Source organism: Typopeltis vanoorti, chromosome 3, assembly GCF_054136105.1.
Source record: "Typopeltis vanoorti isolate ZY-2024b chromosome 3, IOZ_Tvanoo_1.0, whole genome shotgun sequence".
Taxonomy (NCBI): Eukaryota; Metazoa; Arthropoda; class Arachnida; order Uropygi; family Thelyphonidae; genus Typopeltis; species Typopeltis vanoorti.
The window spans coordinates 118,462,963-118,487,695 of NC_143551.1; the positions used below are offsets into that span (position 1 = coordinate 118,462,963).

The 24,733-nt window shown below is 36.9% G+C and overlaps 1 protein-coding gene across 5 annotated transcripts in view; it reads left to right on the plus strand.

Moving 5' to 3' along the window:
- LOC150108512 (hepatocyte growth factor receptor-like) overlaps positions 1 to 24,733 on the plus strand; it is a 186,795-nt gene that overhangs the window by 154,414 nt on the left and 7,648 nt on the right. For all 5 annotated transcript variants that reach the window (XM_090415937.1, XM_090415934.1, XM_090415933.1 and 2 more), the window contains exons 17-18: positions 2,195 to 2,304; positions 9,873 to 10,035. In XM_090415937.1, coding sequence (XP_090272063.1) covers positions 2,195 to 2,304; positions 9,873 to 10,035 — 273 coding nt within the window. The remainder of the gene's footprint in view (positions 1 to 2,194; positions 2,305 to 9,872; positions 10,036 to 24,733) is intronic.

The following is a 24,733-nucleotide window of genomic DNA, read 5'->3' on the forward strand; positions in this document are numbered from 1 at the left end:
ATAGTGGGCAGTTTCAAATTGGGAAACAGGACAGGTTTCAGAAAGTAAGATTAGTCAGAGAAGAATTTTTCAATTCATTAGAGTGGTTAGTTGTTGTTAGTCCGCGTGGTTAGCCTAGTGGCTTTGCGCTTCGCAACCATATGCCTGGGGAAGGAGTGTCCTAGGTTTGATTCCCGTCCACTACGTGAGGAGCTTAAGGATCTTCCTCAGCCATAGCCAAGTTAGCCGGTCTTGGGCGTGGGCAGCAGGGTTTTTTCCGCCAGTTTATCTGGGGTTTTTCATCCCACAAGCAGGCAAACCGGCCCCGTGAACACACAGGTTACAGTCACAAAATACTTACGGAAATCACCTTGCTCATAATCATCTCTCCCTAGAATGGTAGCATATAGCTACTCGCCCCCGGCCGCATGGCAGATGGGAACCAGAAGTTGTTGTTACCAAACAAATAATAATAGATTGTTTTGGGAAATAGTGAAAAGAGCAAACCTAATAATAACAGCAAGTACCTTTAGGATTTCTGTTCAGGGCATGAACCTAGTCATTACTAGCACTCATTCTATTTCAGTATAAAGATGTGTATAAATTCAGGAGAGAATACACAAGAAATAAGCAGTCTTACATTGGGTCAAGTTCCAAATTAGTGGAAGGAAGGCAAGTTTATACCCCTTTATTAAGTGGCTGACAGAATTCAAGCATCAAATTATATGCCAATCTGTGTACTGTTGGTTAAAGTGTTAAAGTTTAAAGGTATTGTGATTAAAGTGTTGGAAAGATTGGTGAGAATCAGTATCCAGAATTGGGTTGACAAAATGGTATTATCTTTGTTGTACAGTTTTTGCACAGATTTGCTAAAGAGAGGTCATGTTTTAGTAATCTATTTATTACAATAAGGTGACAGCAGCATTGGATGCGGAAGATGGATATACACAGTATACTTAGACTTAGCAAAAGCTTTTGATAGATTACCGCATGATAAGTCATGAGGTAATCTATCATAGTCAGATTAGAGTGAATGGGATTGGATATTGGACTGGTGAATTGGATTGGAGATTGGCTGTCTGATAGATCAATAAGTTGTGTATGGGGGAGCAATATTCCAGAAGAGTAAGGTCACTGGTGGTGTGCCTCAGCAGTGTTTTAGGGCCATTGCTGTTTAACCTGTATGTTAATGATATTGGAGAAGATTTGAATGGGGATATAGAGCTGTTTACAGATGATGTAAAGTTGGGATGAACTATGCAGAGTAGAACAGATGTTGTGGCCTTACAAGAAGACTTGAATAGACTGAATGAGCACAGGAGTGGGGAATCAGTTCAGTGTTGTGAAATGTAAGGTTTTAAAATTTGGAAAACAAAGATGGGATGTAGAGTTTACTCTTGTGGGGATATACTGTTGGAGGTATATTGAGAAGACATATTGCCAAAATTGTGAGGACAGCACAATGAATTCTGGTAATGATGCTGAGGACACTGACTTGTAGAAGTAGAAGGAGATTCTGGTTCCATTGTATAAGGCTCTGATTAGGCCACATATGGAATACTGTGCACAGATTTGGTCACCTGGTTTTCAAAAGGGATGAAGAGTGTGGGAGAGGGTCCAGAGGTGATTGATCAAAATTTCTGGTCTCTGGATAAGAGGAAGAGGGGCATGATGTGATAGATATATACAAGTTAGTAAAGGACTGTTATAGGATTAACATTGAAGAAGTTTTTTTCATAAAATGGTGAGAGATTTGGGGAGAACAAGGGGTCATCCCTGTAAGCTATATAAGGAGGGTGTGAGAAGCAGATTTTTTGCATGGAAAGTTGTGAATGATTGGAATGCATTGCTTGAGAGCATCGTATCTGCACAGAATTTGAAATTGTTTAAGGCGTGGTATGATGAGCTGTTTGTGTGTGTGTGTGTGTGTATGACAGAGGGACCTCTTAGATGAATCTGTGACTCCATGGGATCTTATAATAATAATATCATATCATACAAGTTGGATATTTCATACCAAAATACAATATGTAATAATAAGCCGTTACCACACCTATTAATATATTAGTTTTAAGTAAAACAGTGTATTACTAAATTAGAATCATATTACCACATAAAGCCCATTCATCTCCCTTTAAAGCATAAGAAGCTAATGAATTTTGTATATTGTTCTTGTAAATTTTTCCCATAAATTAGATATGTTCTTTTATTTCAGTCACCAACGCTTAAAGATTTACTGCAGTTTGGTGTACAGATAGCTTCAGGAATGAAGTATCTCTCAGATTTAAAATTTGTACATCGTGATCTTGCTGCTCGGAATTGCATGTAAGTAAATCATATATTACTTGCTATTAGATTATTCTTAAATACAGTGTAATTTTGATATGCATATGTATTTATAATTGCTTATTATTATTATTATTATTATAAACATTAGACCTTCTGGAGCCAAAAGACTCATCATGGGAAGGGTATCCACTGTCACACAAGAAAAATCATCAAACCATGCCTTAAATTCATTCACCATTTCCTTATTCTCAGGACAGTGCTTCCACTCTCTATGCAAAGAACAACTTCCTCACTTCCCTACTCACACTCTCGTTATACAACTTTCAGGGAAGGCCTCTTGTTCTATCTCCCTCCATTCTATGAAAAATATCTTCCTTTCACATTTAAGTGGTATCAAACCCTTTACTAACTTGTGTGTTGCAATCATATCATCCCTATTCCTCCCATTCATAATGCTCTACAAATTAAATTATCTCAGTCTCCTTCTTATCCAGTTTCAGAGACCTGATGCTGTATTAGTTCACCTTCTTTGTGCACTCTCCAGTATATACCCAAAAAAATCAAGTGGCAAGATCTATGTACAAAGACTTATAACAATAGAACCATAGCCTCTTTACTTTTATATGTTAAGGTTCTCCTCATAATTTCTATAATACATTGTGATGTCTTCACAGTGTTTGCAGTATGACGTATAAACTTCAGGGCTATGTACACCATCACCATTAGCCCACCCATGGCACTAACAGTTGTGGGTGGGATTAACATAGAAAAATAAATAATCCCCTCACTGAAAGACCAGAGAACTTTGATTGGAGAGTGGATAAAGATAGTCTTTTGAAGAGAGTGCAATAAAGTTTGTAAATCAGATGAGGAGAACTGGGGATTTACAGAACATAGAAAACTGGACAAGTTTTATGATAAACCTTTGATGTGTAAAATGAAAACCTTAACGATATTCTCTGGGAAGATGGGGGAGGAATGTTGATCATAAAAATTGTCTGGCACATTCATCACTAGTGGCAGCATATTCAAGCACCCATCCTTGTCATGCACAACCTATTTCTTAGTATATTGCTCACAAATGGAAAGAGAGAGAGAGGAGAGGAGAGATCATATGTTTTTGAGCTAGAAGTTTACCAGATGTGGAATTTTCTATTAACAAGGGGGTATATATGGAATTACAGAGCAGGTGATTATGACAAACCAAACAGTCAGCTTGGAGTTGTATACCCAAAATTTAGAGGCTGAATCAGGGTAGATGAATGAGCAACATCATTAAGTAGGAGTTGCAAGAAATGAAAGAAAAAAGTTGTGGAGGGTGTGCAAAGAGAAAGGTGGTTAGCATGCTCAGAGCAGTACAAAATGCAAGTAAGAAGAAAGGAAAAATCAGATTATGAGAGGAAATTGGCTGATAAAATCCCAAAGTGCTCTTTCACTCTGTGATGTTTTTTTATGTGGTTACCATGAAAAGTTATTACTAAACCTATAGTACATTTGTACTGTGGGTGGGCTAAGGATTTTTTTTTCCATTTTTGTCAATGTTCTGTATTTTTATTTATTTATTTTTACATTGTCCAGAAGTTCTGCTCAAGATAATACCAAACATGGAACTTTTTCAGCCACTTCAGGCCTCCAATAAGTAGTAGCAGTGGTCTTACACCAGGCGATGAAATTCATTTTCCACCTAAAGACAATCACAAACATCCATGCCTATGGTGGGATTCAAACCTGTGATTTGTTTGAGATTGGTTTGAGATTTTTTTTTTGATTGGTTTGAGAGCGGATATGCTAGCCAACCAGGCTGGAAGGATAATTGCAATGAAGTAACTGAATTAGATGAAGTGCGCAATCCAAGTGGTGCTACTGCAGTGCTAGCTTTAACTCTGACTGATGTAAGAATAGAAGTAGATGAATTGGAGCTACTTAGAATATTGCAGAACCTTTAATGCAAATATATGCATGTATATTAGATTGGAGCTACATGAAGACCAAAGAGACAGTGGAAGGATGAGATTAAAGAGATGACAGGAATTCAGTTGCATAGAAAGGCTTGGTGAAGGCCTTCATCCTGCAGTGACAGAAAATTACTCTGCTGCTGATGATGAATTAGTTGGGCTATCAGACCATGAATTATGAGAATGTGCATAAGGAAGAAGGGCAAAATAGTTGAACTGCAGACAAGAAACTTTGAGACACAGGAGAAAATTATAGAACAAAGAAGTTGGTAAAATAGGAACAGTATTGGAATATGATACCCTTGAAATAACACAGTTTTGTGAATGGGCAGACATTAATTTATTCACTTTTTATAGTAAACTGATAGTTGAGTTGAATAAAGGAAATGGCCACATGATGTTACTGCTGGAGGAAGGCACTCAGTAGGATGTTATATAGTACTCTATTACATAAATTAGAGCAAATGGGGAATATTATGAAGTTGGTGATCTGGGGAAGAGAGTGGTTGATTGACAGAAATCAAAGAGCAGTACAAGTATATGGAGCTGAATCCAGAAGAAAGCAGTTAGTTAATAGTGTTGCTGTTGTTTAATTTGTATAAATGATATAGGAAATGATTTAAGGGAAGTGTCCAAGTTTTTTCTGAGGATGTAAATTTGGGTAGAGCAGTAGTTATAGCAGATGATATAGATAGATAGATGACCTGCAGTATTAACAAAGGTTAGGGAAGAAATATCCTAGTGCACCTGAGGTGCACACTAGTTGTGCACCTCAGGTGTCTATTTTAGGGCCATTACTGTTTAATCTGTATATTGATGATACTGAGTTAGATTTGAATGGAGATATTCAGTTGTTTGCAGATTATGCAAAAGTTAGGAAGAACTATGAGGGGTACAGCAGATGTTGTGGCCTTAAAAGAAGACCCAAATAGACTAAGTGAATGGGTATGGGAGTTGGGATACCATTTCAATGTTGCAAAATGTAAGGTTTTAAAATTTGGAAAACAAACATGGGATGTAGAATTTACTCTTAATATGAAATCAGAGATATTGGGGTTGATGGTGGATAGGAATCTAAAATTATGAGGACAGCACAATGAATTCTGGCAATAATATGGAGGACACTGAATTGTAGGAGATTAGATTCTAGTTACATTGTATAAGGCCTTGATTAGGCCACATATGGACACACATTTAGTCAGCTGGTTTTCAAAAGGATGAAGAGATATTGGAAAGGGTCCAGAGGTGATTGACTAAGGCAATTTCTGGCCTCTGGAATGTTGAGTATGAAGAAAGATTGAGCAGATGCAATTTGCAGAGCCTAGTGGAGAAGAGGAGGGGTGATATGACAGATGTACAAGTTGGTAAGGGCTTGTTATAGGATTAATGTTGAAGGGTTTTTTCCCTAAAATGGTGGGAGATGGGTGAAAACAAGAGATCATCTCTAGAAGCTGCATCAGGAAGGTGTGAGCAGGGGAGTGAGGAGCATGTTTTTTGTATGGAAAGTTGTGAATGATTGGAATGCATTGCCTGAGAGTGTCTACAGAGAATTTTAATTTGTTTAAGGTGTGGTATGATGATCTGTGTGTGTATGACAAATGACCTCCCACGATGAATCTTTGACTCCTTGGGGCTCTTGAGATGATAATAATAATAACTGCCAGTTTATTTGACAAAAAATGTAAGGCCATGTAATGTTACAGGTGAAAAGATTTTAAACTGTGTTCTATATTGACAAAACTGAACAATACCAAGGATTTCAGGAGCCAGGGAACTGAAATTTAGAGATATTGCAAATGTGACCAAGTAGTATACTAGATTGGCTGGATGTTGAAGAATACACTGACAAACAGGGATAAGGAGGTGATTATCCCTCTTTATAAGTCTTTGATAAGGCCACATCTGGACTCTTATGCACAGATCTGATTGCCTAGGTTCCTTTGAGATGAGGAAGTATTAGGGAAGCAAGTGACAAGATAGTAAAAGGTATATGGAATATTCCCTATAAGGATAGATTAAATGTTTGTAGGTTACACAATCCAGTTGACAGTCAGAAAAGAATGAATATAACAGACTCTTATAAGTTATTAAAGGACTTTATAGGAATGACACAGAAAAAAAAAATTCAATGAATAACAGAAGGTAGAAAACAATGGGTCACTTCTGGAAAGTGAGAAGAGTGTGATAAGCTGGGTCATGAGGACCAGATTTTTTCTTTGAGTAGCAGTGAATAAATGGAATGGGTGGTCAGTGAATCAAACTAATTCACTGAATTAAAGTATGTCACATTATGTGAATAATGGTTAGTTTGGGCTTCCATGATGAGTCTTTGACTACTCCATGGAGATGCTTGAGAAAAAAAAAACGCACCCTGTTGATATGTTTTTCGAACAACTGGAGATTGTCGTTAGAGAAACTGTGTTGGGAAGACTGTTTCAGAGAAAGAGGTACATGGAATAAAACAGGACAAGATGTCAGTTTGGTATGCTATCCAGGCTATTTATGTTCTGATGTCTTTCTGACAAAAGGCCAGATGAAACAAACATGCCGTAAAGTGGGGGGTATATTTTGACTTGATCATTTCAAAAGTTGGAGGAGGTTAGTTTTGCCTTTGGATGATTCAATAGCAGTATCTGGATGTGTGTGTGTGTGTGTGTGTGTGTGTGTGTGAGAGAGAGAGAGAGAGAGAGAGAGAGAGGGAGGGAGGGAGGGAGGTGGGAACATTAATGGGCAGAAGTTGTGCCCAGTAGCCTTGGCAAGGAATCAGCAAGTTTAATAACCATTTGAGCAGGAGGCAGGCTGTCTCTACCTGGTCCTCTCAAAGTCTGATTTAGATTTATTGATAGTCTTTTTGTAACTTTTGAAATTACAAGTGAGATTCTTGAGTTCTGGTTTTGAGCTACTTGCAATATGCTGAATTATTTTCTTGGACTGCTTTGTCACTCTTAGTGGAAAGCCAAAGTGGTCTCAGGTTTTGGATGGAATGTCGGATGAAGATCTTCATTCTAATAAGAATTATTTCAGTTATTTAGTTGAAACAGGTTGGATCAGAAGACAGTAATCAACCCAAGGAAAGTAAGAGTAGACACCATATAGATTATCCCATTCAGCACGATTGCAATGCTATAGGACGTAAGACTGAGAATGGTTGGATGAAGGATGTTCTGCACACAAAGAAAATTGGATGAGGTGTGGTCAGAGTTATTAAGAGGATAGTGACATCTCCAGTATATTTATCTTGAGAGAACTGGTCATCAAGGGTGTTGCAAGAATGGATTATTCTAGTATTCAGGATTCTGGTTAAAGATGGACAATTTGGGAAAGACTGTTGCTGACAGCAATTATCTCTGCATCTCTTCCAGCTTAATCAATGGATATGGAGAAGAGAAGAGTCAAAGTTGTGACAGTCGAAGTCCAAAGAAAGATGATCCCACTGTTTGGATATTTGGGATGTAGATAATAAATCTTCAAATTCAGATTCAAAAAGATTAGGCTGGTTATCTGAGTTTTCAGAGTGATGAAGAAGCAAATGAATGCATCTGAATGAACAAGGAAATTTTGAAGCACAGCAGATTAGGGATTCAAGATTTACAGTTCTCTAACATTAGATTTGACAAATGCACAGGTTTCACTTTTGTGATGAAAGAAATCATGCAGAGTGTAGTTTCGAAAGTTATGTTGGACATTAATGATTGAGGTTCTATTAAAAATAACGGAGTTTATTAGATGTAAATGGTGGTACGTTGTTTATGTTTGAGTTATAACCATAAATGTTAATAAAGTGGATGTGTTTTTTTTTTTTTTTTTTGGAATGGGTTTATTTATGTTGTTTTCTTGTTTTTGGGTTACATTTTTGTTTTATTTTGTTATTGGCAGTATTGTTTTCTATGAAAATATGAATCTCTCCTTTTATATTCTCATTTTTCCTTCCTTACTCTACTTGTCCCCTTTATAGACTGAACCCAAACCTTATAGTCTTTATGCAACTGCTCATTACCCTCCTTTTTTTATGTCTCTGTTATAATCTCTTCTTGATTTGGAAGGTCAGAAGTGAAACACTCACATACCACTATAACTAACATACTTTACCTTGAAGACATTCATTATTGGAGAACTCACCACCATTGTCTCTCTCTTTTTTTCCACTATTTCACTGAAACCTATGGCAATTAAACCTGTACATAGCATATATAACTCCTTATAAAGAAAAATGATAGCCTTCTTTTTCCCACACTATCAGTTTCCTTTTCACCATATCAGCATTGCATGCTTCTGCATTGCTTTATTATCTTTGCAATATGTCTTTTTAACTTCTTCTCTGCTATTATACATAAGGTCTTACATTCTGAAAAGCTAGGATCTAGGTGTAATCCTGTGTCATTAAGCAACCTAACTGACTCTCTGTCAAGGATTTGTAAGGAGGCTTCAAAGACATTTTCCCCAAATGGAAACAAATTTATTTAGTGAACTTAAATGGAGATGATTTATATCACATGAGTGCTGGTGTTTGGTCAAAGGATAAACTGGGAATCCTGCTCTTAGAATTCTCAAGAGGTTTAAATAAATTTACATGAGAGGGAAGTATTGCTCATAACAGAAGAGAAAAGCTGGCATTTTGAATTACAAGATAGACTTGTAGATGTGATTGACAAAGAGAAAAAAGCTGATAAAATCGAGACACCACAAAAAGTGAAAATTAAGTACAAAGAAATCTTTTTTTGTTGGTAATGGTGAAAGATGAAGCTTTATTAAGTTCTTAAGATATGGAAATCAACTTGATAGAGATGACTGATACCCTATGAGTGCTGCATTTTGGCAAGGATAAACTGGAAATCCTGCTCTTAGAGATCAAATAGTACTTTCATGAGCTTCTTCAGGTTTCCAGTAAGCAGATTGGTAGGCTTACAACAGGCATTGAAAATCATCCATCTAAAGACATTTAGAAACATTTATTATTATTATTACATCACACCTCCAGGGAGTCCAAAGGCTCATCGAGGGAGGATATCTACTTTACAACTCTTCATCTCACTACTCCACCAACCTTCATCATCTAACACCAACGCCATCTACCGCCGACTATCACCACTAGTACTTTCATAGACAATCACAAACATCCATGTCCACAGCGAGATTCAAACCTGCAGCCTTTTGGCTGGAGAGCAGATATGCTAACCACTCGGCCCACCAGGCCGGCAGGAGAGGAGAGGTCCTCTAGTAGGATTGAGGAGACTGAAACTTTTGTCTCATTAATAGAGTGACCTACAACAGGAGCACGCACACGGCGGGCCTCCCAAGAGTTGTAGAGAGAATCGAAAGAATATTGAAATAATAATAATAATAGCATTTATATTACAGTAAGATTTGAAACCATAACCTGATGATAGAAAGCACAGATCTATCTACTTATCACTGCATATGTGAAATGAAATGGAAAAAAATTTTTAAATAAAGCAAACAAACAAACAAAAAAAACAGAACATTTAAAAAATCATTTGTTCATAACCTTGAGGGGGGGGGATTAGGGTTAATATAAAAATCTTTCAGCTCTAACTTTTTTGTAATGTTATCTTTTGGTTAAAGCTGTCTATATTTCTAAGGATTAAAATCTGAGAATAGCCTTAAAATTTATTATTTTTTATTTTTTAGGCTTGATGAAGACATGACAGTGAAAGTAGCTGATTTTGGACTATCTCGTGATATTTATGAAAGAGATTATTATAGTAGTGATAATAAAAAGACTAAACTTCCTGTTAAATGGATGGCTCCAGAAAGTCTAGAAAAAGGCACTTATAATACAAAAACTGATGTGGTATGTATTATAATGGAATCTCCTCCCCTTTATTATAATATTTTTATTGCATTTTCTCCCATGCTTATTTAGAGTACAAATGAGAATGAAATTTAGTTACATATGTATGGGAAAAATATATAGCAGAAAACTACAATAAAAAAAAATTTTTTTTTTGAGGTTTTACATATTACAGCTGAGATCCCCACACAACTACATGTATTTAAAGTATAATGTTAGTATTGTTTGAGGCTTCTGTGAATTAATGTGACTTCATCTGTCATATCTTGCCTTGAATTCATTCAGTGTTGGTGCATTTACTATATCGGGCAGTGTATAATCTGGAAAAAATCTACTTCTTATGTATATAACACTTTCAACAAGAATCATAGCTGTGACTCTCAGCCAAGTACTGTAGACCCATTGACTGCTTTTATTACAGTCTACAGTACTTGGTAGTAGTATTATTAAGTAGTATTAAAGTAGTACATAATCAGCTTACTGCACTTTGGTTCTAGGTTGAATACTGCTGATCTGCAATTATGATTAAATCATATTCAATAGGATACAGCTTGCAAAAATTGAAAACATGAGATTTAATTATGAAAAAATTAGTGCACTTTGATCACAAAATCAAAAGGATCTAAAAGTATTATTTATTTTCTTGCTCCTCTTCCTCCTGAGAGAAAAATGTGTGATATTTATAGAGTTAATAGTTGTTCAGAGATGATTTTTGTTAGTAGTGAAGTTAAAATTATTAGAATCCTACTGAAGAATAGTTTTGAAGTCAGAACAATGGATTGTGGAAATAGATATTTTGGAAGATTTGTTAATTTTTTTTGTAGTGCTTGGCCAAGTTTTTCAAATGAAAAGAGGAATGCACAATGTGCTGTATATCTCATCCTTGTCTAGCAATTTGGGTGTTGCCAAAAATAAAACTTAAAGGGGGGGGGGGAGTTGCAAGAAAGAATACACGATTGAATTTTGCTAGCATTGAATCTTCACTGAAGAATAATTGATCTCTCAATTATTCTTCAGTGGAGAATAATTTAAGAACATAAAAGTACATATTTTAGAAGCTTGGGTGATTTATGCAGTGTAAGGTTTGTTATATGAAAAAACAGAAAGTAAAGTAGAACAGCCATCAGCAAAACTTGGATTCGATTTTCACATGGAGAAGGTTGAGAGAGAATGAAGAATTAAGCAAAAGTATAGATCAAATCCTTATAGTACCCCAGCATTAGTTGCAAAATTTGAGGAAAAAGCTTTATCCATCAGTAATGCACATCCAGAGAGAGAAATCTGGCCACCTAATTGTATAAGTCAGAAATAGACCATAAGATGAATAAGCTTAGCTAAGAAGTTCTTTCTGCCAAATCTATGAAATCTTTAAAATTATCAAGAGTGTTTTTAAATGTTTCCATGATTCATATCGACAGTTTCATGTAAACAAAGTGCAGCAAAGAGAAATGAAATAAACAACATTTTAATGACTACAGTATTTCATTTTTGTTATGGAAACATCATCAAAGATATACAACATAAATATATAACATGCACTCAAAAGAAGTGCAAATGATTAGATATAAAGAACTAAATCCTATAGGTACTAGTGGGTAACCTTGGCTGTTGTGCAGGAAGCCTTAAAATTTGCCATTCCCATTCTTGGGGGGCCTCACACATGTCATTATATATTATTTAGCATATTTATATTAATCCCCCCCCCCACAGTAGGTCTCAAGACCAATAACACGATACTGGTGTGTGCAGCAAGTGACCAGAGAAATGAAAGGAATCTGTTAATGTGTTTCTTGAACTGGAGGTTGTGTGTGTGTGTGTGTGTGTGTGTGTGTGTGTGTGTGTGTGTGTGTGTGTGTGTGTGTGTGTGTGTGTGTGTGTGTGTGTGTGTGTGTTGAGGAAAATGGTATCAAGAAAGATTGCTCCAAAAGAAAGAGGTATATGGGATAGGGAAGAGGAAGATGAGAAGGTTGGTTTACAGAACCTCTGCATCACAACCGGAAGAATGACAGTATGTTGTGCCTTTCAATAGGAAAAGGTCTGAGTTCGATTCTCGTCATGAGAAGAGGAATCTTTATATGGGATTTTTTCAATTAAAGGTGAGTTAGCCAATCTCATATGGAGGTAGTAGGGTTTTTCCTCTCAGAAACTCAGGTTTTTTAATTCCACACACAGCAAATCATACTAGTGATGGTAGGTGACCCTCCGTTATAAAGTCTACTCCCTATATATCCCACTTCGGTCCGAATCTTTTATGAGTGGTGCATCAGATTCTTAAATTCAGGCAACCAAATGAATAAGAACAAAAGGTTTATTTAACATATAGATAATTTTACACAACAGAGAATTTTCAATCATTACTATACTACTAGATTACAAAGTTAAAAGAAATCAACATATAATGGACAATAATCAATGCTTTGGAACAAAATTCCCAGCTCACTTTCTCAGTTCTCTAACCAACAAAACATTTATGGTATTAATAAAACAGTTAAGATTAGGTAATGCTATAACACCTTATACATAATTAACAGTCATCACATATACTAGACATAGACCTTTACTTGAAATGTTCACCAACTTTTATATATCACAGTCCTGCCTTAATCTTAATTAGAGTTCTAACCTTTTTGAATGTCCTTGATTCTTAAATTACAAAATTCTTCCTTTCATACAAAACATAATCAAAGGCTTGTACCTTACCGAACTTGAAGGTTCATCATGCTTATCTCTTTGTTTCTTGGTTCCTTTTCACAGCACGTTGTCTTCCTTCTAAGTTGTGAGTGGGAATTTCATCAGCTTAGGTTAGTCCATTTGGAATTACACATTGATCAGCTATGCCTAGAGATTTCTTGGCACATAGATGAAACTGCATCCATTTGGCTTGCTACTTAGCCGCTACTTCCCCGTGTATAGCCCACTGCGTAGGAAAACTTCGACCCACTCATTGTGTAATGCTTGAAACTGGTAGCGACGTGCACCTCGACCAGGGCACCAGTAGAACTCCAACCACAGAGAGAGAGAGAGAGAAAACATAAGACTTCTGGGGGGGGGGTCCAGCCCTTTTATATCAACCCTATTGGCAATTTCAATTTTTAATTTTCATCCGATATGCTATTTTCTTATACTTGTGTGTCTTGCCTTTCTGTAGCGTCTTCCAAGAAGACTTCAGCGTGCCATGTGCCCTACGTGTATGTGACCGCTTCAGGCAGCTCACTAATCCCGGTGTCTCGCCCGCGTACTTTGACCTTTTGTTTCTAGTTGGTTATATACAATTCACAAACTTTCTATCATTGCTAGCAGACAAGATATATATTATTTTCATTGTTAATATACAGTTTAGTAGGAACTTCACACGTGAATATTCACAAAAATTGTATTAATCACGTTATCTTAAAGTTTTACAGGCTATTTACAATTATACCAAAATACAAGCATTTCTATTTTATGTGCTTAAGCTTGTTAAACTATGAATGAAACATTCCTTAGTAAATTGTATTCATTCACAATTTAACAGTTGTCAATACTACTAATTACCTGAGTGGAGTGAGGGTGAGTAGTCAAAACAATCAATTATTTTATCTTACCATTTTGCATCCTTTGCTAATATTAATTTTTTTTTTCAGGAAAACAGGATGTTGTGATGCTTTCATTAAATATTCTTCTTACCATAGAATCACCATAAGTTTTTTTTTCTCCTTACCCTCTTTTTCTCATTTATTCATACAGTCTTGTTTCTTAGCTCAGACATCTTGCTTGTTTCTTTTCTCAGCTCTATTAATCTCTTGACAATTCTGCAATCTTTCAATTTCTTGTTTTATCCTGTGGAGGAATACACATATGTTCTCCTGACCTTCCACCAGCACACTTTCAACTTTATCTCTGATACCAACATTTTCTGGTCTACTGCCATGTATTTTGTTCTCTCTATCCAAATGGTGCTCCACTGTCGTATTTTGTAAGTGTTAGTAAGCACCATTCACAAGTATTGCTCTCCTTCAGTGTTCCCTTTAGGTTTGGGCAAGAGGGGCACCTACCTTGGGCTCTGCACTTTAGAGGGCCCACATATTGCAAACAGAAAATAATAAATTTAAAAAAAAAAAAAAAAAAAAAAAATCAGCTAACGCCTTTTTATTCCCGTATATACGGGAGTAGGCGAGGCCATTTAGCCCTATCTAACTTTTTTGGAGACTGAGTGGGCAGTTCAATCTCCACTGGTACCCAATCAGAGACAGATGGCCCAAGGCTATCACTAATGTGTCGCCATCTCGTGGTCTCTAACCCTAACACAATATATTTAATGTCTGAAATAATGTGGGTTCTACGGTCGATTTTCTTGAGTTTACAGGACGAAAAACCCGAGTTTCCGGGAGGAAAAACCTGCTTGCCCGTGCCAGAGATCGACTAACTCGGGAACCGGGCGAAAAAAGGCTTAGAAAAATTTCCTCTAGTCGCCGACTAGACTCGAAACCAAGACTTCCTTCGTGCGGCCTAGCGCGGTGGTGTGCAAACGCCACATCCACTGAGCTACACAGGCTCCATATAATAAATTTTATGGAGTAAATATATCATTTATGAGTGATGTCTATTTTATTACTCATCCACACATCATTAGTCCATCAATAAAACACCCAGACATGTGATGATAATTAAATTCATTCACCTTTGATATTTCACCAACTTTCAACCTTATAAAATAGCGATGTGATGTGGAATTTGTGGACGTGTGGAGTGAGTTCGATGGGCAAAAGGATCTATGTAAGATGGATGGCTTGCATTTGAATGGATTCGGTGTAAGGAGACTTGAAAAAGTGTTGTTGAATGAAGTGGATGTGCAGAATCAGGGAAACTAGATTTATTAAAGGGGAGGGAGTAGATATGCAGACCTTAGGGAGGCAGTTGAGTGTATGAATGAGTATAATATGCCCGAGCGAATAAGGACAACAAATCAGAATGGGATAGTTAGTATAAGGCATCAAGGTAGGGATGGGGCTAATGGGGGGTCTGAAATTCATGTACACTAATGCTAGGAGTATTAGGAACAAGAAGAAAGAATTTTTGGCCATGATTGGCACTTCCAGACCACAGGTTATTGGCATTAGTGAAACATGGCTGACTGTAGATGATATAGCTAGTGGGATTGATTGTGATGGATATAGTGTGTTCAGGAATGACAGGGAGAATAAAATGGGGGAGGAGTATTGTTGATGATAGCTGATGAGCTGCAGCCAAGGAGAATAGAAGTTGAATTGCAGGATAGAGAAAAGAGCATATTTGAGGCCATTTGGTGTGAGATTGTGGCTAGCAGAACAAAATATACAATTGGGTGCTGCTATAGACCAGGTGATGGAAAAGATGGTGGAGATAGTATGCACAAGCAAATAGAAGAAATGAGTGGAAGGAGGGTAATTATTATGGGAGATTTCAGCTATGGTCACATTGATTGGAGTGAGGAGAGGACACACGGGAGGAAGGAATTGGATTTTATGCAGTTATTAAGGGATAACTATCTGCGACAGCATGTAATGGAAAATACTAGGGTTCAGAGAGTGCTTGACCTAGTAATTGCATCTGAGGATTTGGTAACAAATATGACCACATTGCCACCAATTGGTGAGAGTGATCATAGGGTCTTGACTTGGGAGGTGGCTAAAGGTGTGGAATTTACAATTAAATCAGGGTAATGTGGAATTATCGGGCTGGTAAGTATTAGAAGCTTAGGGGTTTGATTGGTTCAGTGCCATGGCATATACAACTGCAAGGGCTAGAAGTTGATAGTGCATGGGAGGTAGTTAAGAAGTGCGTGCATGAAGCAATGGCTGACTGTATACCTAGAGTCCGAATAATAAATCAAGTAGGGGTTAAATGGATGAATAACACCATTAAGCTTGAGCTTCAAAAAAGAAACAACTATGGAGGGAATTTAAGGAAAAAGGTGACTGGCAGGCACATGAATGGTATAAAGTGCATGCCAGAAGGGTAACGAGTGTGGTAAGAAAAGCAAAAAAGGATTACGAAAGAACATTGGCCATGCAGGCTAAAGAGAATCCTAAACAATTTTTTTGATATGTTGCAAGTAAAAGAAAAAATGTATATGGCAGAATGATTTTAAAGAATGCCGATGATAGGGAGGTAACTGAATCAGTTGATATAGTTGAGTCACTGAGTGAGCACTTTGCAAGAATATATCATCCAGGTGGTGACATTGCAGAAATGAATGAACCAATAGATTATACGGGAATTGTGGTGAATGAAGTGGAGGTGAGTAGTCTATTGCATAACCTCAATGTTAATACATCTGTGGGATTGGATGGTATACCAGCTCGTGTCGTACGTGAAGCGGCTAAAGAATTGTCAGCACCCTTGACCATTTTGTTTAATCTGAGTCTCGGGTCTGGGTTAGTCCCAAGGGAGTGGAAAGAGGGGAAAATAGTTCCACATAAAGGAGGTGCCAAGACTGCTGTTGTAAATTACCGACCGATTAGCATGTCAGGAATCGTTGTCAAGGTCTTGGAGAAATTAGTCAAGAAAAGAACGCAGGATTGGATAGATGAAAATGGGATATTGTATTGTGGACAACATGGTTTTGTGAAGGGTAGATCATGCCTCAGTAACTTGCCACGTTTTATAATACAGTGACAACTGAACTGGATAAGGGTAATGGGTTTACAGTGATTCTACTTGACCTCGCAAAGGCCTTTGACAGGATACCACATGGAACAGTAAACTGGAGCAGATGGGGATGGATAGGAGGGTGGTTGATGGAGAGATACCAGAGAGCGGTTTATTCAGGAGTAGAGTCCAAAAGACGGCCTGTGACTAGTGGTGTGCCAAAGGGTTCTGTTTTTGTACCACTACTTTTCAATTTGTTCATCAATGATATAGGAAAGGATCTGAGAGGAAGTGTTCACTTGTTTGCTGATGATGCAAAGTTGGGTAGAGCAATTGTGAGTGCACAGGACGTCAAAATTTTACAGGATGATTTGGATAGTTTGGAGGACTGGGCTAGGGAAAATGGATGTCAATTTAATGTGGCAAAGTGTAAGGTTATGCATTTTGGGGTGAAAAGAATAGCAGCAGTATATCACATTGGTGGAACCATACTCCAGGAGATTGATGAGGCCAGGGATTTGGGAGTGTTGGTGGATAGGGAATTGAAATTTAGGGGGCACATTGCAAAAGTGGCTAAATCAGCTCATCGAATCACTTGGTTGCTGAAAAATACTTTAACAAGCAGAGACAAACAAGTTATTGTTCCTCTGTATTGAGCCTTGATAAGACCCCATCTAGACTACTGTCCCCCAAATGGGCGCCAGGGTTTTTTCTTGATGGGGAGGAGGTGGAGAGGATCCAGAGATGAGTAACCAAGATGATAGCAGGTCTGTGGAATGAACCTTATGAAAATAGGTTTGAAGATTTGTGGGTTGCAAAAATTGGTTGATAGGTGGAAAAGGGGTGATATGATTGAGACATTCAAATTACTGAAGGGTTTCTATAAGATTAATCCAGAAGATATTTTTGGGAATAGGACTAGGGGGCCATACATGGAAGCTGGGCAAGAATGTGGTTAGCAGGGGTGTTTAGAGCTAGGTTTTTTACTTGGAGAGTGGTGAATGAGTGGAATTAGCTTCCAGAGTCTGTTGTGGGTGCTACGACCGTGAATGAGTTCAAGACCCCATCATAATAGATACTGTGTGAGTTCAAGACCCCAGCAAAATAGATACTGTGTGAATGTCGAATTGTTGTTCTTGACATGATGTTAGGGCCTCCCTCGATGAGTCTGTCGACTCCTTGAAGTTGCCCGGAATAATAATAATAATAATAAAATCAATCATAACTTTACACATATTTTTTGATTTTTGTCATGATAGGAGGATAGAACTTTATGATTTAACAGTTTGTTGCTAACAAACTGTTGATTTATAGCAATTTAAATATTTAGACATATGGTATACGAGTCTCAATTTGTACTCTTGCCTGGTGCTGCAAATGCCAGGGAGGGCCTTCCTTCCTTACACGATCTTTCAATTTGCATGACAAATACATCTCACACATACTACACTGCATTGAACAAAATCACACAGATACAGTCAAACCTCATTTAGTGTTATGCTCGGTTTTTTTATTTTTTTTAGCATCAGAGCTTTAATTAGCCTACAAGCATTTGTATTCTTCATCACCTACTCTTTTTTTTATATTTATGAATTTAGGGGCACAAATAATATTTGTTTCATAATAACAAATAATAACAATTATTAATAATAAGTAATAATTTCAACACGTGTGTTTTGTGTCCCTAAATTCATAAATATGAATGCTGATCACCGTGTAAATTTAAAAGAAAGACCTACTCTTTTTGCTGTTACACATTGCTCATGTGATATATGTTATTCCAGTGAGACCTGCGTGACACTTGGTTGAGGCAGGCATAGAGCATACCTGCCCAGTCAGTTGTTCTCCAGGTGTTTTGATCATTGTTTGTGTATAATGACCTCTGACTTCATTTTTATATTTTTTGGGTGATGGGGGTGGCATTGCATGACTTGTGTTTATTGCACCACTGTACATACTGCAGTACAGGGGCGAATGCTGGTCTTGAAATTCACGCTTGCTTTTGTTATCATTCAATGAGTGAGAGGTGTGATTGAAATCTGATTATCGGAATAATGAATTACAGGTAACCCTCGTATAAAGCAGATGTTAGGTTCCATAGAAATGCTATGTTATATAAATCACGTTATGCGAGACTCAGATCACATACAAAAAGTAGGGTTATGTTCCGAAATCGGTTTTAAAAAAAAAAAAAACTATATATATAAACAACAATGACATATCCAACAAAAATATATTTTTATTTAATTCAGGTAATTCATGTAAGTTAAGAAAACATATAAACTATGACAGAAATACATAGTATAAAATTATAAAAATTGAAATTGAAATTAAGCTTCATTGCACGTAATGCATAAATGTTTTAGGCAAAATAAAAAAAGTGCATATTTTAATCTTTCATAGCACGAGGATTTGAGGATCGGTTAATAAACATTGGTTTGTCATGTAATCACCTGATACATTACTACACGATAGTAGAATAATTCTGTCTTTGGAAACTTTGAATCCAGGAGCTGATCTTTCATTTTTCGAAATATAGGTGCGTTTTGGCATATTTTTCCAATATAACTTGGATTCATCAGCATTGAACACTTGATCATCATCAAATTCCTGCCATGTACCCTCAAGGGGTGTACAGGATATGACAGTACTACATGAAAAAAATTACATCATTACTAACTTCCTATCTACAATTTTCTGCCAAATCGGTTTGTTACTTGTCAAGGCTTCAACATTATCAGATCTTATATTTCTATCATCTAAGACACTTTGTACCGTATCAATCCACCTATATCTTGGTCTTCCTCTGGGTCGTTTTGCTGCCAACTGGCAGAGAACACTTGTTTTGCTAATCTTTCTTCGCCCATTCTGTTTAAGTGACCATACCACCTGAGATTAGCTCTGCTAATGCATTCCTGGATGTTGACAATGTCAAGTTCTTTCCTAATATCCTCGTTTTTAATATGATATTGCCATTGATGCCATCTGTTCACTCCTATAATCTTTCTCAGGATTCTCATATCTGCAGTCTCTAGTCTTTGGTCAAGTGTTTTACTTCTCACCCAGCTCTCAGATCCATAAGTTAAAACTGGTTTGAACACTGTCTTGTATACAGCTAATTTAGTGTTCTGACTAATTTCTCTCTTATTCCATATGAATTTATTCAGTTGACTTCCTACCATACCAGCTTTGCTGATTCTGTTGTCTATTTCTATATTTAATTAACCATCTTCAGTAAAAATCGTGCCTAAGTAGCTGAAATGTTTCACTTGTTCCACAGGTTCTCCATTCACAACACAGTTGACATTTTCAATGATTCTGCCTATTTTCATTGTCTTGGTCTTTTTATTGCTGACCTTCATACCATATCTATTACAACAGCTATTCAATTTAGTCAGGGAATCTTGCAGACTTGTAGTGGATTTATTTAGAAGTATAACATCATCTGCATAAAGCAAAGCGCTGACATTAACATCTCCAATTTTGATATCATGTTTAATACCACTTTCCTTCATAATGTGATCCATATAGATAATGAATAACAGAGGGGATAATGTACATCCTTGTCTCACACCAGATTTAACATTAAACCATCTGCCTGTACTTCCTTCAATTCTAACTGCTGACTTACAACTCAAATAAAGACTAAGTATTGCTTGATATAATGCCCCATTAACACCATATAACTGTAGCATATTGAATAGCTTCTCTCTTGGCACCTTGTCATATGCCTTGTCCAAATCAACAAAACTTAAATACAGATCTCTGTTATATTCCCATGCTTTCTCGACTGTTTGTCGTAAAGTGAAGATCTGATCCTGACAGCCTCTATTTGGCCTGAATCCAGCTTGTTCTTCACTAAGCTTTTCTTCCACAATTCTTCTCAACCGTTTCTCAAGTATACTTGCATAGATCTTGCCAGGAACACTCAGTAGGGAAATACCTTTGTAATTCTCACATTCAGTTTTATTTCCCTTTTTATATATGGGTACTATGAGAGCTCTACTCCAATCATCGGGAATTCGTCCCTCTGTCCAGGCTTTCTGAACTATGCAGTGCAGCCACTGTAAGACTCTTATACCACCATACTTCAGCATTTCTGGTCGAATATCATCTACTCCTGCTGCCTTTCCACATTTCAAGCCTTTGATGGCGTTTTCTACTTCAAATATGGATATGTATTTCTGACTATATGCCTGTTGAGTGTTTTTTACCACTGTGCTATCACTGCTTGTTTCATTTAGCAATTTTTCAAAGTAATTACTCCATACTTCAAGGATATCTTTTTCTCCCGTTTTCATGTCACCTTTATCATCTCTAACTCCTTTTACAGCACTCTTTCCTCCATTCCTAAGCTTCTTCAGCAACCTCCAGAATATTTTGCCAACTTCTTGATATTTATTTTCTATATTCTTGCCAAAGTCCCCCCATGACTTTTGTTTAGCTAGTTTTACACAGTGTTTAGCATTCTTGCATTTGTCTCTGTATTCTCTAAGAGAACAAGCTGACTTTTTTGACAGGAACTTTTGATATGCTTTCTTCTTTTCCTTCACTGCCTCTTTAACTTCCTGTGTCCACCAGGGAGTTCTGATTTTTTTTATCCTTACAGACAACCTCACCACATGCCTCTCTGGCAGAATCAATCAATGTTTCCTTCAGAGTTTGCCACTGAATCTCCAAGGTTTGATTCCTGTTCTCAAACTCTTTCATTTTTTTTTCAATAATCTTTGTGTATTTTAGTCTACAATTCACATCTGAGAGCCGCTCAACTTTTATTCGCTTTAAAACTTTCTTACATGTTATTCTTTCCAATATGAAATTCGATTTTATCCTACTCAAGACTAAATAGTGATCACTTCCAATTTCAAATCCTCTGTACACTCTTGTGTCCTGCACCAGGGAGAAAACATCACTATCAACAATAACATAGTCAATGAGACTTTTCTTATTCCTTGCCTCTTCTCTCAATGTGAATTTGTGCACATTTTTATGTTGGAACATGGTGTTAGTAATAACAAGTCCATGTCCTGAGCAGAAATCCAACAGATATTTGCCATTATTATTAGCTTTGCTCTTTTCTCCAAATTTTCCCAAAATATTTTTGTATGTCTCACAATCATTTCCTACTCTGCTATTTAGATCCCCAACAAGGACCAAGTTTTCCTTTTTCATTGTGTCAGTTGCTTTTTCTAAAGCGTCAAAAAAAAAAAAAAAAATTCCTCCACTTCTATCTTAGTAGAACCTTCTGTGGGACCATAGGCAAAAATAAGTCTCATTGTCCAGTACCCCATTCTCATATTTGTCCACATTACTGTACTTGAGACTGACTGCCATTCCAGAAGATTAGCCTCGTATTTTGCGTTGAATACTATGGCTACTCCTTCTTTTCCTCGATTGTCATTGCCTGAATATAACATTTTGTATTTATTGCTCAGAAAGATCTCACCAGTTTTTGTCTTTTTTGTTTCAGTCACCTCTATTATGTCAATCTGGTACTTATCTAATTCCTCAGCTAGCTCCATTTCTTTGCCATTCAGGCTTCTTACGTTGACAGTACCGATCTTTAACTCTGGTGATGTTGAGTTGGGGTTTGTTTTCAGATTTGTTCCAGTAGCTGACTTTTCGCTGTTAGCCCTGGTTCCCTGGCGAAAACAACGGGGGCCTTGTTTAACCGGGCGACGCCCCAGCCGGCATGAAATTTTGTCAGGTCGTACCATCATTCTTTTTTATTTTGGTTTAACCAATAAGAATACAATTTGGTTGGCTAAATCCCAAATTGCCAGCCCATTCTCGTTCGTTCAGTATCCAGGTAGATACCCAACAGGGTGCACCACGACAAGGTGAGGATTGAACATTACGTCAGAAGCTCTGGTTGGTTCTCCGCATTCCTTTAAAGGCTGTGTGGAGGTCTTCTCTCAGTTATACAGCTTTGACCCTTAAGCACCCCTTGAACACTTGGTTTGCACTATAAATGTTTACAAACTTGAGAGTTTTTTTGTTTAATAAGATTTCCATCCAAAGGAATTTTCTTTTGAGTGCATCCTCTTTGCAAATCATTAGAGATTTCTTCATTTTTCTCTTAGAAAATTGCATACACAAGCAATAAGCTTTGCACTTGCCGTTGACCCAGCAAGAAACACTCTCGGATTTTATGTTCATTTTGTTTGATTGTTTGAATTGTTGATTCATTTAAATTCAAAGTCCTTACAACAACTGTTTTTTCTCCATTTTTCAACCGATCCATAATTTTAATTTTTTTTCTTCGAGATGAATTTTCTTTTCAATATTCATTTTTTCCCTTTCAATGCAATTTATTGCCATTACTATAAAAATATTTTTTTTACATAAAAAAAAAGCATTATATATTAATTATGTATGTAACTCACCAGAAAATAAAGTGCTCAGCTTGAGATAACACACTTATGATTTTTAATGCACTTTTTCCTAGCAGAAAACGAAGACAATTTTCAACAATAAACACTTTATACGGTATACAATTGACATACATGCATGCTAAAGGGTGTTTCTCCTAATATAAATTCACAACGTATAACTACCTGCGCGATATGGGCAGACACAAATTTAACGAAGATAAAATTTGATTTTTCAGTCGCACGGTGAAAAATATATGAAAAGATAAAAGGCTACTACAATTTCTAGACTGTGTTTTTGTCGAAACCACATTGAATAAGGGTTACTACAATTTGTAGATCGCATTGTATAAGTACTGTGTTATACAAGGGTTACCTGTACTGACCATTTAAAACTATATTAGAAATTTATGTACATTTAATCATACAAATACAATGGAGAACCTGTGGAACAAGTAAAACATTTCAGCTACTTAGGCACAATTTTTACTGAAGATGGTAAACTAAATATAGAAATAGACAACAGAATCAGCAAAGCTGGTATCGTGGGAAGTCAATTGAATAAATTCATATGGAATAAGAAAGAAATTAGTCGGAACACTAAATTAGCTGTATACAAGACTGTGTTCAAACCAATTTTAACTTATGGATCTGAGAGCTGGGTCAGAAGTAAAACACTTGACCAAAGACTAGAGACCGCAGATATGAGAGTCCTGAGAAAGATTAGAGGTGTGAACAGATGGCATCAATGGCAATATCATATTAAAAATGAAGATATTAGGAAAGAACGTGACATTGTCAGCATCCAGGAATGCGTTAGCAGAGCTAATCTCAGATGGTATGGTCACTTAAATAGAATGGGAGAGGAAAGATTAGCAAAACAAGTGTTCTCTGCCAGGTTGGCAGGAAAACGACCCAGAGGAAGACCAAGATATAGGTGGATTGATACGGTACAAAGTGTCTTAGATGATAGAAATATAAGATCTGATAATGTTGGAGTCTTGACAAGTAACAAACCGATTTGGCAGAAAATTGTAGATAGGAAGTTAGTAATGATGTAATTTTTTCATGTAGTACTGTCATATCCTGTACACCCCTTGAGGGTACATGGCAGGAATTTGATGATGATGATGATGATGATGATATTCTATATTTTCAATTTAGCTACTTGAATACAAATTCTACCCTACGGTTCTTCTTTATGAACTGGTCAATAACATCGTCATAAAAAGATGGTTGTAACTTAATTTTCCCAAGCAGCACGCACACTTGTAAAGGCTGCTGAAGCTCACTGACTAGAGTTACATTGACTGCGTTTGGCCTGTGTTTAAGCAACACAGTGAGACGACGTGAAATAGCTATGCGTGCACGTGAAATCCCAGTGCTGCTGCGAGGACCTCTAAGCTCCTATACCTGAGCAAGCCAAGGTAGCTTTGACTAGACAAGCAAGCATCGGCCTTCAATACACAACGCAAAGCTTAGTTATTGCCAGTCAAGCTTAAGATGTCTTCTGTCTACAAAAATAAAAGGCTAAATGGAATGCTTATAAATGCACATTTATTAACAAATAAAGAGCACTTCTTTCACAGTTAATGAGCTTGCGCAGCAAGCATAGCAAGCATGGAGAATTCGCCACTGCTGCAGTACTGTACTGTATGTTGATTTAATTTTACATTATTATTAAGAGAATCATAAAATTAAACCCATGGCTCCTAAGA